Raw genomic sequence first — 12,212 nt, 5'->3', positions numbered from 1 at the left:
GATGCAGTAGTGAGGTAAACGTGGAGGGTGGGCCTGGGGGTCCTGGCGTTGTGGAGCTCGGGGTGACTGGGGGCTCCCACAGACACTGCCCGGACCCCTGGTTTCCCCTGGTGAATGCTTCCCCCATCCCTCCTTCCCCTCGCTGGCTCGTTTCCTGAGTTTGGTGGTTCTTTTGCAGAGTCCGGTGTTGCAGTATCTCTACTACCTTGCTCAGATCCCCATTGCCATGTCTCCTCTTAGCAACAACAGTCTGTTCCTCGAATATTCCAAAAACCCTCTGAGGGAATTCCTGCATAAGGGACTGCATATTTCTCTCTCCACCGATGACCCCATGCAGTTCCACTACACGAAGGTGAGGACTTTAGGGGAAGATGAGGACTGTAGGTCCTCCCACTGCCGGCACCTGAGCACACGGCTCAGCTCTGCCTTCGGGGTGGCATTGGTGGCCCACTGAAGACAAGAAGTGACTTTCTGGTGAGGGAAGTGCTCCTTCCAGGAGCCCTTGGGCTTCTTGAATCTTTGAGGATTTTTCTTTGCCTTTCATTTTCCATCTTTGGTATTCACTAGTTCTGTGATGTTGGTAGAGCTACTTACTTGACCTCTCTGTATTTTATCCCTCTTCATGTGTAAAATAGGGATAAAATTGTCCCTATGTCCACCTCTACCTTATTGTAAGGATTCATTAAGATAATGAATCAGTGTCTAATATAGTGTCTGCGTACAGCATGTATTAAAGATGTTAGCTACCGTTTTTGTTACCACTATTATTACTAGCACACTGTGGATCTCTGGGAAACTGAAGAGGAAGGAAAAGGCGATGCCATGCATGGGGACCAGTCACTGGTGTACCAGCACGTTTGGGTGGTACTGATAAGACCAGCCACGGATTAGTAAAAATAGAGGTGCCTGGGTCTTCTAGGACAGGCTCCAAGCTCCAAGCTTCTGGTCTCAGGACCCCTTTATATTCTGAAGAACTGAGGCCCTCAGAGAGCTGTGGTTGACATGCCTTGTATCTAGTGATACTTAACTGTGTGAAATTGAAAAATACTAACTCATGTAAAATAACACTAATAAATCATTAAATGTTAACAAAATTAGCAACTTTTATGAGAAATAACCATATTTCTGCAAACTACAGTAACAAAATACTGAGAATGGCGAGAATGGCATTTTGAAAATCTCTTTAATATCTAGTTTAATAGAGGACAGCTGGATTCTCATCTCTGCTTCTGCAGTCAATCTGCTGTGATAAATTACTTTTATCAAAGTGTATGAAGAAAATCTTGCCTCACAAAATGCATAGTTGGAAAAGGGAGGACCTTCCAGAGGCCTTGGGGACCCTCAGTAATGCTGGGACCATGTTTTCAGAACCACTGCTCTACAATACAGAGGCAATGATGTGGCAAAGAGGTGATGGAAGGGCTTGTGATAAATGTCAGACATTTCACATCCCAGAGGACAAAGCGTAAGCACAGCTCAAACCCAAATGCTTCTGGGCTAACACTATCTCACTACTGATCCTTGATCACTTCTCATTCCTATTTAATGTTCCATCTCTGTTCTTTACTCAGATTAACTTTTATTTTGGACGATTTTAAGAAAATGTGTTAAATACAAAGCAAGACTATAGAGTGGGTACTAAAAGTGTGCACAACAGGGAGACAGGCACAGGAGAGCAGGCTGGCATCCCCAGTCATGGGCACAGGGCTTGGAACATGTGTTGGTCAACAGATAAATCTGTAGGTGTTCTTTGATATATCTGTCTTTGGTAACCTGAGCTTTCACACAAAAAAGATCTCCGGAGTTTGTAATTTAAGAGTGGGGGGGATGTTGTTTGATTATTCAGGTGCCAGTCCGTAAAGCAAAATGAAATCTGCAATGTCAATCTGATGTTTCTAGCTTGGGAAACATGTGAAGCATTGAAATGGATAGTCTCCCATCTAACCATTTACTTTGGGGGAATCTAGGAAGCACTTATGGAAGAATACGCAATTGCGGCTCAAGTGTGGAAGCTGAGCACGTGTGACCTGTGTGAGATCGCCAGGAACAGCGTGCTGCAGAGCGGCCTCTCGCATCAGGTATGCTGTGTGACGGCACCACCCCGTCCCTCCTGTCCTTTCAACACACATGTACATCGGATGCCTGCTGTGTGCCAGGCACTTTCTTGGCCCTGGGACTGGGGATGAACAGAACAAGCAGGGTCTCTGTCACACTGAAAACTCATATTCTAGGGGAGAACGCTGTGGAGACTCCTGAATTTTCATGGCTGCTCTGTCACCTTTTTCAGACCTCTGCTCAAATGTCACCTCCTCAGAGAGGCCTTCCCTGATTACCCATTCTACAATAGCCACACACTTGTCCTCATTCTCTATCATAACATTTATTACTATATGACATTGCCATATGTAGTCATGTGTTTTTCTGTCTTGCCTTCTAGAATGTAAATTCAGCATTATATCCCTGGGACCTAGAATAGACCCTGGCACATAGTGGGCACTCAATACTTCTTGAATAGATGAATAGTACCTAGATTGAATAGAAAACTCTAGGGATGGGACCCAGACATCAGTAATTAAAAATATTTTTTTATAGCTCCCTAGGTGATTCTGACATGGAGCCAGGGTTGAGAACCATTGCTCTAGATGGTGTCTTAGGTCCCTGGGTACCTCCGCTGGGTGGTGTCACTGGTACAGGGAGAGGGCTGCATCTTGCTGCTCTTGTTGGATGCTGATGCAGACAAGAGTTAAGGCTCAAGATTCATTTTGTGGGGACTTGATTCCTTGGACTGGCTGTCCCCAGACACACCTGTGTGCTCTTGTCAGCTCTTGGGAGAGCCTTGCTAGAGTCTTCACGCCTTCACCTTGCTAGAGTCTTCACGCCTTCACCTTGCCTTCTTCATTGCCAGCAGCTCTTGTAGTTCTTGCCTTTCTGATCAAGGAAAGCACAGTTGGAAATGAAGGGAATGAATGTGGTTGTCAGGGTGACAACCTCGAGGAGAGGGAGGCCAGGAGGAATTTTGTAAGAGCTCTGTGGGGAAAGATGTCTTGATGGAGGACCTGCTTTGGAGGACTAGCCTGATTTGGTGTGGTTAATGTCAGAGCTGCCATGTGGATATAGAAAGTGATTCTAAGGTATATTGTTTCATTTGTATTTCTCTTCGTCCACAGGAAAAGCAAAAATTTCTGGGACAAAATTATTATAAAGAGGGACCTAAAGGAAATGATATTCGAAAGACAAATGTTGCTCAGATCCGGATGGCGTTCCGATATGAGACCTTATGCAATGAGCTCAGCTTCCTGTCTGATGCCATGAAATCAGAAGAGATCACAGCCCTGACCAAGTAGTCGAGTACTGGACATGCATTTTAACTTTCTGGTTTAATTTCAAATCTGCTGTGATTAACAGTGTTCAAGATACCAAACTATCCTCCACGGAGAGGATACCTGTGAAGAACTTTCAAACTAGTGATTTTTGGTTGCACTGTTCACTTTAAGGTCTAACATGCCCACTTCTGTTAATAGTTTTGAGTAATAGATGGTGAATCCTCCTTGGGGATCTGGGAGCTGGACACTTGTCTGTACTCATTCCTAATTTTCCAAATGTTTCTCTTGAAAGTGCTAATGCTTGCATTGTTGGGGCCAGGATCTTACATGGTCCAATGCCCACTGACATATGAGGGCTGTGTGGTTTTCTGCCATGGTCCTCTCTGTAGGCCCTGCAGACTAGTTGGTATTTGTTTATTTCAGCCTCTGATGGGCTGGCTGCCTTAAAATCTACTTCAAAGCTCCCTTTCATAAAGGAGCTACTTTGAGAGAATTAGAAAACTTCCTTTGTTGTGTTGTTTTTTTTTTTTAAATGAGTTTTTAAAACTTTTATTTAGCCTTCCTCCCTTTCTATTTAGGAAACCAAATATTCACATCACAACCATCACTCCTATTTTGGGTCTTGGTTTCCTCATCTGAAAGGTGAGAGTTGGCACTAGATGAGTGGTTTTCAAGTGGTGTTCTGTGAGTTCTCCTCCTGGACCACTTCAAGGCAGGGGTGGGCAGGGGGTAGTGAGGTTCTGGGGTGCTGCTTTTACTTCTTCAAGGCGACTCTGCTTTCATCAGTTTTACATTGGGACTTCTGTGTATTTACATTTGAACTAAGGACTTTGAAAAGCACAGGACTAGATGACCTCTGTTCCTTTTGGCTTTAATATTCTATGATTGTAGCCCAATTATCATTTTACTTATGAAGAGTTAGGGCCACAGAAGTAAAGTTTGCTTAAGGTCACACAGCTCTAATAAGTAATAGGACTAGAACTAGGTTTCCCTAATCCTAATCCAGTCCTTTCCCCACTATTCCATCAGACCTCACAAATTTAGATTTTTTTTGTCACTGTAACCTGGTGCATTTTTTTTTCCCCCAAGGTGAAATCTCACCTTTACCTAATATGCAGACTTCTTCAGAAGATATAAGTGGTCCCTGGGGTCAGGTAGAAAGCATTTTTAAAGACTAGTCTGAATTTAAGCTTTACCAATGTATTCTTCATCTGTGTTACTAGTGCCTGGTACATAGTAGGTGCTCAATAAATGTATATTAAATAAATGAATGAATTTCCTCTTTTGGCAACTTTTTAGGATGTGTGCTTCTGGTACCAAGCTGCTCAAGGACCTTCCTGTCTATCTCTGTGGGCAAATGCAGACTACAGGAAGCCCTTCTGAATTATTACAGTTAGAAGAACCCTATTTTTGCCTGTGAAAATGCTTACCTGACTTTAGATTGTCTTGTCTTGTTACTTTATAATGCTTATCACCTCCACTGGTCAACTTAGTACAGAACAATAAATGTAGTCTTTTTACTAGGCAGACATGTGCTATCTTACAGCTAATCATGAATTGAATGAAAACCAAGTATTTGTGTTAGGCATTCACTATTTTTTGAAAAGTCATTTGTATACTTTTGCCCTAACATAGCAAGTATTGTACAGTTTTTCATTGTCATTTTATCTGTATCAAGTATTTGTTTTTATTATTAAATAAAGTCTGTTAGGACTGTGGCTCAATAGTTTTAAACTATTTAAGGCATATCTTTAAGTTTTTAAGAAAGATGGGCATCATGAAAAGCTATCAATAATAACTACTAATTTATCTTTTTACTAAGGTTCAGATATGGATGACATTCACTAGGAAAACTCAGAAATTTTGAACTGAAGCTTGCAAAGTAAGCTTTACAAAGCAAAACCCAGAAGGTAAAACTTTGCTTTTTTTCTCTAACTTCTGCTGTAACAGTTCATGCCAAAGTCTCACATGGTCATTTCCTTTTCCTTGGATATAACTTCAGTCTGTTCAGCCAACACCTGTTGGATTTTACCTGTCCTGCAAACTTTTCAGATACCTTTTTCTATAGCACTGTGCACTGTTATTACATCATTGTACCTAATTGGCCTTTTTGGGTGGATCTCTACTTTCTTTTGTGATCACAGTTGGACTCAAAACCAATTGTATACTAGCCCACATTTCTAAAAGAGTGGTTTTTGAGGCATGTTATCCCTTGCTTACTCTAAAAGGCTCAAGTTCACGTTATATGTTACTTCAAACTGCATTGTTGAAATGATCAATATTATTCTTTGCCTCATAAAAACCAATCAAGCTCCTGGGCTGGTATTTACCAAGGCCTGTCCTGGGCCTTTACTTTCTCTTACCTTGGATAAAGCTGAGTTGAAAGCACATCCCTATGGCTTTCTCTTTACTTGTTTGGGTGCTGTGTTGGTGAAACAATATTGACCTTTCTCTGGGTTTGCAGATACAACTGAAGGTGATATGTTGGTAATATACCTAGGTATTCTCTACCTGAACTACGACTGTTACAAAGAACAAGTATAGAGGGGGTGGAGTCAAGATGGTGGCAGGGGAGGATGCGGAGCTCATGTCTCCCCACAACTAGGGTGCCCGCCGGACACTGGTAGGGGACCTCGACGCCTAAGGAGACGGGAAGAACCCCCGAGCGACCGGGTAGGACGAGGGGGCAGTGAGGGGGAAGGAGAAGCGGAGGCTGGACAGGACCAATGCACCTGAGGGGTAGTTGGGAGAGGGGAGGGGTTTCCACGCCTGGAGGGACCCTCGGGGCTTGGAGGATCAAGGGGGAGCACGCCTACTGTCTCCCCTGACCAACTGGGACCCAGGAAGCCTGCTGGGCTCCCAGGCCGGGTCCCCCGCCCTCCAAGGCCTCTGCATCGGTCCTAGGGGCATAGGAGGGAGGTGGGGAGATGAGGAGACGTGGGTGGGAGGGGCCCTCTGGGACGGGAGGATCAGGGGAGGCATGGTGGGCATTTCCCCCTCACCCACTTGGGGCCTGAGAAGCCTGCTGGGCTCCCAGGCCTGGTCCTCCATTCTCCAGGGCCCCCTCCAGCCTTGTGGGTCCTGGGGCATAGGAGGGAAGGAGGGGGGAGGAGGAGAGAGGCCAATGGGGAGGGGCCCTGTGGGATCGGAGGACTGGGAGGATGTGCCTAGTGTTTCCCCCACCCACTCAGGCCCAGTGAGCCTGCTGGGGTCCTGGACCTGTTCCTCCGCCCTCCAGGGCTGGGGCCCCTCCTGCTGCATTGAGCCTAAGCCCCCCTCCATTCCCCCACCCCCAGGGCCTCTTCCTGCCCTGTGGGTCCTAAGCATAGGCCCTGCCTACCACCTAAACACCACCCCTGACTAAGCCCCGCCCCCCATAGCCAAGGCCTTTTCAAGCTTTTTTTTTTCTCCTCTTTTTTTTACTATCGTGGTTTTGTTTTACCATCTGGGTGTTGTTTCATCTATATTTTTATTTTTTTATTCTTTCTAACATGTCTGTCAGTTTTCTAATCTAATTTTACTTTTTACACTTTGTTATTGTTCTGCTCCTTCTGGTTTTTTTTGCTGCCCCATGCAGCTTGTGGGATCTTGGTTCATGAGCCAGGGGCCGGGCCAGAGCTCCTGTGGTGGGAGCTCCGAGTCCAAACCACTGGACTGACAGAATATTCCCAGACCCCAGGGAATATTCATCGGAGTGAGGTCCTCATTTCGGCACCAAGACCCAGCTCTACCCAACAGCCTACAAACTCCAGTGCTGGAAGCCTCAGGCGAAACAACCAGTAAAACAGGAACACAATCCCAGCCATCCAAAAAAAAAGAAAGAAAATGAGATGACAAAAAAATATATTACAGATGAAGGAGCTAGGTGAAAACCTACAAGACCAAATAAATGAAGAGGAAATAGGCAATCTACCTGAAAAAGAATTCAGAGATATGATAGTAAAGATGATCCAGACTCAGAAACAGAATGGAGGGCATGGATTGAGAAAATATAAGAAATGTTTAACAAAGATCTACAAGAACCAAAGAACAAATGAACAGAGATGAACAACAAAATAACTGAAATGAAAAATAGACTAGAAGGAATCAATAACAGAATAACTGAGGGAGAAGAACGAATAAGTGAGCTGGAAGACAGAATGGTGGAAATAACTGCCAAGGAGCAGAATAAAGAAAAAAGAATGAAAAGAATTGAAGGCAATCTCAGAGACCTCTCAGACAACACTAAATGCACAAACATTCGAAGTATAGGGGTCCCAGAAGAAGAGAAAAGGAAGGGTCTGAGAAAATATTTGAAGAGATTATAGTTGAAAACTTCCCTAACATGGGAAAGGAAATAGTCATCCAAGTCCAGGAAGTGCAGAGAGTCCCATACAGGATAAACCCTAGGAGAAACACACCAAGACACATATTAATCAAACTAACAAAAATTAAATTTATGAAATAAAAAATTTGAAAAAAAATTAAATTCATGAAAAAATATTAAGAGCAGCAAGGGAAAAACAAAAAATAACATACAAAGGAAGCCCCATAAGGATATCAGCTGTTTTTTCAGCAGAAACACTGCAGGCCAAAAGAGAGTGGAAGGATATACTTAAAGTGATGAAAGAGAAACACCTACAACCAAGATTAATCTACCCAGCAAGGATCTCATTCAGATTCGATGGAGAAATCAAAAGCTTTTTCAGACAAGCAAAAGCTAAGAGAATTCAGCACCACCAAACCAGCTTTACAACAAATGCTAAAGGAACTTCTCCTGGCGGGAAACACAAGAGAAGAAAAAGACCCACAAAAACAAACCCGAACCAATTAAAATGGTAATAGGAATATACATCTCGATAATAACCTTGAATGCAAATGGATTAAATGCCCCAACCAAAAGACAGACTGGCTGAATGGATACAAAAATAAGACCCATATATATGCTGTCTACAAGAGACCCACTTCAGACCTACGGATACATACAGACTGAAAGTGAAGGGATGGAAAAAGATATTCCATGCAAGTGGAAATCAAAAGAAAGCTGGAGTAGCAATACTTGTATCAGGTAAAATAGACTTTAAAATAAAGACTGTTACAAGAGATAGGGACACTACATAATGATCAAGGGATCAATCCAAGGAAAATATATAACAATTATAAATATTTATGCACCCAACACAGGAGTACCTCAATACATAAGGCAAATGCTAAAACAACCATAAAAGGGGAAATCGACAGTAACACAATAACAGTAGGGGACTTTAACACCCCACTTACACCAATGGACAGATTGTCCAAACAGAAAATAAATAAGGAAACACAAGCTTTAAATGACACAATAGACCAGATAGATTTAATTGATATTTATAGGACATTCCACCTGCAAGTGGCAGAATACACTTTCTACTCAAGTGCACATGGAACATTCTCCAGGGTAGATCACATCTTGGGCCACAAATCAAGCCTCAGAAAATTTAAGAAAATTGAAATCGTATCCAGCATCTTTTCTGACCACAGTGCAATGAGATTGGAAATCAATTACAGGAAAAAAACTGTAAAAAACACAAATACATGGATGCTAAACAGTGCACTACTAAATAACGAAGAGATCACTGAAGAAATCAAAGAAGAAATTAACTACATAGAAACAGATGACAATGAAAACACTAGAACCCAAAACCTATGGGATGCAGCAAAAGCAGTTCTAAGAGGGAAGTTTATAGCAATTCAATCTCACCTCAAGAAACAAGAAAAATCTCAAACAATCTAACCCTACACTTAAAACAACTAGAGAAAGAAGAACAAAGAAAACCCAAAGTCAGTAGAAGGAAAGAAATCATAAAGATCAGGGCAGAAATAAATGAAATAGAAATAAAACAATAGCAAAGACCAATAAAACTAAAAGTTGTTTCTTTGAGAAGATAAACAAAACTGATAAACCCTTAGCCAGACTCATCAAGAAAAAGAGGATGCAAATCAGTAAAATCAGAAATGAAAAAGGAGAAACCACAACTGACACCGCAGAAATACAAAGGATTATAAGAGACTACTACAAACAATTATGTGCCAATAAAATGGACAACCTCAAAGAAATGGACAAATTCATGGAAAGGTACAATTTTCCAAGACTGAACCAGGAAGAATTAGAAAATATAAACAGACCTATTACAAGTAATGAAACTGTAATTAAAAATCTTCCAACAAACAAAAGTCTAGGATCAGATGGCTTCACAGGCGAATTCTACCAAAGATTTAGAGAAGAGCTAACACCAACCCTTCTCAAACTCTTCCAAAAAACTGCAGAGGGAGGAACATTCCCAAATTCGTTCTATGAAGCCACCATCACCCTGATACCAAAACCAGACAAAGATACAACAAAAAAAGAAAATCACAGACCAATATCACTGATGAACATATAGGTGCAAAGATCTTCAACAAAATACTAGGAAACAGAATCCAACAACACATTAAAAGGATCATACACCCTGATCAACTGGGATTCATTCCAAGGATGCAAGGATTCTTCAATATATGCAAATCAATCAATGTGATACACCACATTAACAAATTAATAAAAACCATATGATCATCTCAATAGGTGCAGAAAAAGCTTTTGACAAAATTCAACACAAATTTATGATAAAAACTCTCCAGAAAATGGGCATAGAGGGAACCTACATCAACATAATAAAGGCCATATATGACAAACCCACAGCAAGCATCATACTCAATGGTGAAAAACAAAGCATTTCTACTAAGATCAGGAATAAGACAAGGATGTCCACTCTTGCCACTCTTATTCAACATAGTTTTGGAAGTCCTAGCCATGGCAATCAGAGAAGAAAAGGAAATAAAAGGAATACAAATTGCAAAAGAAGAAGTAAAACTGTCACTGTTTGCAGATGACATGATACTATACATAGAAAATGCTAAAGATGCCACCAGAAAACTACTTGAACTAATCACTGAATTTGGTAAGGTTGCAGGATACAAAATTAATGCACAGAAATCTCTGGCATTCCTATACAGTAACAACGAAAAATCAGAAAGAAATCAAGGAAACAATCCCGTTTACCATTGCAACAAAAAGAATAAAATACCTAGGAATAAAGCTGCCTAAGGAGGCGAAACACTTGTACTCAGAAAACTATAAAACACTGATGAAAGAAATCAAAGATGACATAAATAGATGGAGAAATATACCATATTCTTGGATTGGAAGAATCAATATTGTGAAAATGACTATACTACCAAAGCAATCTACAGATTTGATGCAATTCCTATCAAACTACCAATGGCATTCTTCACAGAATTAGAACAAAAAATTTTACAATTTGTGTGGAAACACAAAAGACCCCGAATAGCCGAAGCACCCTTCCGAAAGAAAAACAGAGCTGGATGAATCAGGTACCTGACTTCAAACTATATTACAAAGCTACAGTAATGAAGGCAGTGTGATATTGGCACAAAAACAGAAATATAGATCAATGGTTCAGGATAGAAAGCCCAGAGATAAACCCATGCACATAATGGTCACCTAATCTATGACAAAGGAGGCAAGAACATACAATGGAGAAAAGACAGCCTCTTCAATAAGTGGTGCTGGGAAAACTGGACAGCTACATGTAAAAGAATGAAATTAGAACACTCCCTAACACCATAGCCAAAAATAAACTCAAAATGGATTAAAGACCTAAATATAAGACTGGACACTATAAAACTCTTAGAGGAAAACAGGAAAATCACTCTGACATAAACCACAGCAAGATCTTTTTTGACCCACCTCCTAGAGTAATGAAAATAAAAACAAAAATAAACAAATGGGACCTAGTGAAACTTAAAAGCTTTTGCACAGCAAAGGAAACCATAAACAAGACAAAAAGACAACCCTCAGAATGGGAGAAAATATTTGCCAATGAAGCAATGGACAAAGGATTAATCTCCAAAATATACAAACAGCTCATGGAGCTCAATATCAAAAAACAAACAACCCAATTAAAAAATGGGCAGAAGACCTAAATAGACATTTCACCAAAGAAGACATACAGATGGCCAAGAGGCACATGAAAAGATGCTCAACATCACTAATTATTGGAGAAATGCAAATCAAAACTACAAGGAGGTATCACCTCACACCAGTCAGAATGGCCATCATCAAAAAATCTACAAACAATAAATGCTGGAGAGGGTGTAGAGAAAAGGGAACCCATTTGCACTGTTGGTGGGAATGTAAATTGATACAGCCACTATGGAGAACAGTATGGAGGTTCCTTAAAAAACTAAAAATAGAACTACCATATGACCCAGCAATCCCACTCCTGGGCATATACCCTGAGAAAACCGTAATTCAAAAGGACACATGTATCCCAATGTTCATTGCAGCACTCTTTACAATAGCCAGGACATGGAAACAACCTAAATGTCCAACGATAGATGAATGGATAAAGAAGATGTGGTACATATATACAATGGAATATTCATAAAAAGAAATGAAACTGGGTCATTTGTAGAGATGTGGATGGACCTAGAGTCTGTCATACAGAGTGAAGTAAGCTAAAAAGAGAAAAATATCATATATTAACGCATATATGTGGAATCTAGAAAAATGGTACAGATGAACTTATTTGTAGGACAGGAATAGAGATATAGATGTAGAGAACAGACCTGTGGACACAGTGGGGACAGGGAGGGTGGGACGAATAGGGAGATTAGGTTTGATATAAGTACACCACTGTGTGTAAAATAGATAGTGGGAACCTGCTGTATAGCACAAGGAGCTCAGCTTGGTGCTCTGTGATGACCTAGACCCAGGGGAGGGAGTGGGGGGGCGGGGGGAGGGCAAAGTGGGGAGGGAGGTCCAAGAGGGAGAGGATATAGGTTTAAATATTGCTGATTCACTTCACTGTA

General features: G+C 41.3%; 1 protein-coding gene across 4 annotated transcripts in view; it reads left to right on the top strand.

Moving 5' to 3' along the window:
• AMPD3 (adenosine monophosphate deaminase 3) overlaps positions 1-5,041 on the top strand; it is a 42,618-nt gene extending 37,577 nt beyond the window's left edge. For all 4 annotated transcript variants that reach the window (XM_057553693.1, XM_057553692.1, XM_057553691.1 and 1 more), the window contains 3 exons: positions 179-352; positions 1,968-2,078; positions 3,168-5,041. In XM_057553693.1, coding sequence (XP_057409676.1) covers positions 179-352; positions 1,968-2,078; positions 3,168-3,344 — 462 coding nt within the window. In that variant the 3' untranslated portion in view covers positions 3,345-5,041. The remainder of the gene's footprint in view (positions 1-178; positions 353-1,967; positions 2,079-3,167) is intronic.
• The last annotated feature ends 7,171 nt before the right edge of the window (positions 5,042-12,212 follow it).

The sequence above is a fragment of the Balaenoptera acutorostrata genome, chromosome 9 (assembly GCF_949987535.1).
Source record: "Balaenoptera acutorostrata chromosome 9, mBalAcu1.1, whole genome shotgun sequence".
Lineage (NCBI taxonomy): Eukaryota > Metazoa > Chordata > Mammalia > Artiodactyla > Balaenopteridae > Balaenoptera > Balaenoptera acutorostrata.
Note: the sequence above shows the minus strand (reverse complement) of the source record. Positions and strands in the feature narration are given on the sequence as shown.